This window comes from Gekko japonicus, unplaced genomic scaffold (assembly GCF_001447785.1).
Source record: "Gekko japonicus isolate JY-2015 unplaced genomic scaffold, Gekko_japonicus_V1.1 scaffold992, whole genome shotgun sequence".
NCBI classification, from domain to species: Eukaryota; Metazoa; Chordata; class Lepidosauria; order Squamata; family Gekkonidae; genus Gekko; species Gekko japonicus.
Genome location: NW_015173704.1, coordinates 138,510 through 140,615, shown reverse-complemented (window position 1 = coordinate 140,615; position 2,106 = coordinate 138,510). Strand labels below are relative to the sequence as shown.

Here is a 2,106-nt window from a genome sequence, read left to right as displayed (position 1 = left end):
GTGGAGGCAAGAGATGGACAGAGGTGGCCTGCCATTGCCTGCCTCTGCGTAGCAACCCTGGGCTTCCTTGGCGGCCTCCCATCCAAATACTGACCAGGACTGACACTGCTTAGCTTCCAAGATCTGACGAGATCAGGCTAGCCTGGGCCATCCAGGTGGAGGCAAGAGACGAACAGAGGTGGTTTGCCCTTGCCTGCCTCTGCGTAGCAACCCTGGGCTTCCTTGGCGGCCTCCCATCCAAATACTGACCAGGACTGACCCTGCTTAGCTTCCAAGATCTGACGAGATCAGGCTAGCCTGGGCCATCCAGGTGGAGGCAAGAGACGAACAGAGGTGGTTTGCCCTTGCCTGCCTCTGCGTAGCAACCCTGGGCTTCCTTGGCGGCCTCCCATCCAAATACTGACCAGGACTGACCCTGCTTAGCTTCCAAGATCTGACGAGATCAGGCTAGCCTGGGCCATCCAGGTGGAGGCAAGAGACGAACAGAGGTGGTTTGCCCTTGCCTGCCTCTGCGTAGCAACCCTGGGCTTCCTTGGCGGCCTCCCATCCAAATACTGACCAGGACTGACCCTGCTTAGCTTCCAAGATCTGACGAGATCAGGCTAGCCTGGGCCATCCAGGTGGAGGCAAGAGATGGACAAAGGTGGATTTGCCCTTGCCTGCCTCTGCGTAGCAACCCTGGGCTTCCTTGGTGGCCTCCCATCCAAATACTGACCAGGACTGGCCCTACTTAGCTTCCGAGATCTGATGAAATCAGGCTAGCCTGAGCCATCCAGGTGGAGGCAAGAGATGGACAGAGGTGGGTTTGCCATTGCCGGCCTCTGCGTAGCAACCCTGGGCTTCCTTGGCGGCCTCCCATCCAAATACCAGCCAGGGCTGACCCCGTTTCGCTTCGAAGATATAAAGGCATCCGGCTAGCCTGGGCCATACAGATCAGGGAGACGAAGAACTTAGGGAACTTATCGGGTGGCTCTCCCTAACAACCAAGGAAACCAGGAGAAGACAGATTTCAAGGAACTCTAAGCTTATCCAGGTCACGCAATTGTGGCCGCGCAGAGGCCCGGAGGTGAGAAGTGCACCGATATCTCCGTACCTCCTTATCCTTCAAGCCCAGCAGAAGGACCTCCTCCATGAGGGTCAGGCGGATGTCTTTGGAGTCACCGGCGTCGCCGTCCCCCAGCTCCGTGTCTAGCGGAGAGTCCTCCTCGCCTTCCGGCCGCTTGTCGGCGTTCCGGCCGACCTCCGCCCGCCGTCCCCGGTGTGTTAACGTCGTCATGGCCTCCCCGTTGCAGCTGGGACCAAAACACCCACAAAGACTTCATTCACAACCGGACTCAGCTAGAGAGGCAAAATTTGCAGAAATTTGGAAGCGGGGGGTGGGGACGGAAAGTCAAACTTGAAAGACATGCGATACTTGGTGTCCTATCAAACTTGAGATTATTGGACAGCTTTAACAACATAGAATGCAGTTTGAGTCCAGTGCCACCTTTCAGACCAACAAAGTTTAATTCCGGTGTATAAGCTTTCCTGTGCAGAATAAAACTTTAGAACAGAGTTTGAGTCCAGTGGCACCTTTAAGACCAGCAAAGTTTAATTCTGGTGTATAAGCTTCCGTGTGCAGGAAAAAACTTTAGAACAGAGCTTGAGTCCAGTTGGCACCTTTAAGACCAGCAAAGTTTAACCCTGTGTACAAGCTTTTGTATGCAAGCACACATCTTCAGATACATCGGAACAAGACCTCCTCAACCATTACATATAGGCAGGGGTCATTTCTTGCAGGAGCGCACAGGAGCGGAGCTCCGGCAGTAAAGAGCCCAGGGGGCGGGCACAGGCAACAAGCCCCACCCCCTGCTCCCAGCAGCCCTCCGTCAGAGCAAGAAGCAGCCAGGTAAGCTGCAGAGCCCCCCCCCGCCCCCCCGGCCCCAAACAGTCCAGTGGCACCTTTAAGACCAAGTTTTATTCAGGTACATAAGATGCATAAGTAACTGAGCAGTAAATACAGCGAAGACTGCATTAATGCAGTTGGTAAGCCCCATGAATAGCTGCAAATTAGAATACAGACAAGGGGGGACCCGCGATACTCGCGGGGGGGGGGGGAGAGGAGGA

The 2,106-nt window shown here is 55.1% G+C and overlaps 1 protein-coding gene across 1 annotated transcript in view; it reads right to left on the bottom strand.

The window, feature by feature from the left end:
- Window positions 1–2,106, bottom strand: part of GOLPH3L (golgi phosphoprotein 3-like) — a 29,064-nt gene that overhangs the window by 13,593 nt on the left and 13,365 nt on the right. The window contains exon 3 of the mRNA XM_015423265.1: window positions 1,094–1,292. Coding sequence (XP_015278751.1) covers window positions 1,094–1,276 — 183 coding nt within the window. The 5' untranslated portion in view covers window positions 1,277–1,292. The remainder of the gene's footprint in view (window positions 1–1,093; window positions 1,293–2,106) is intronic.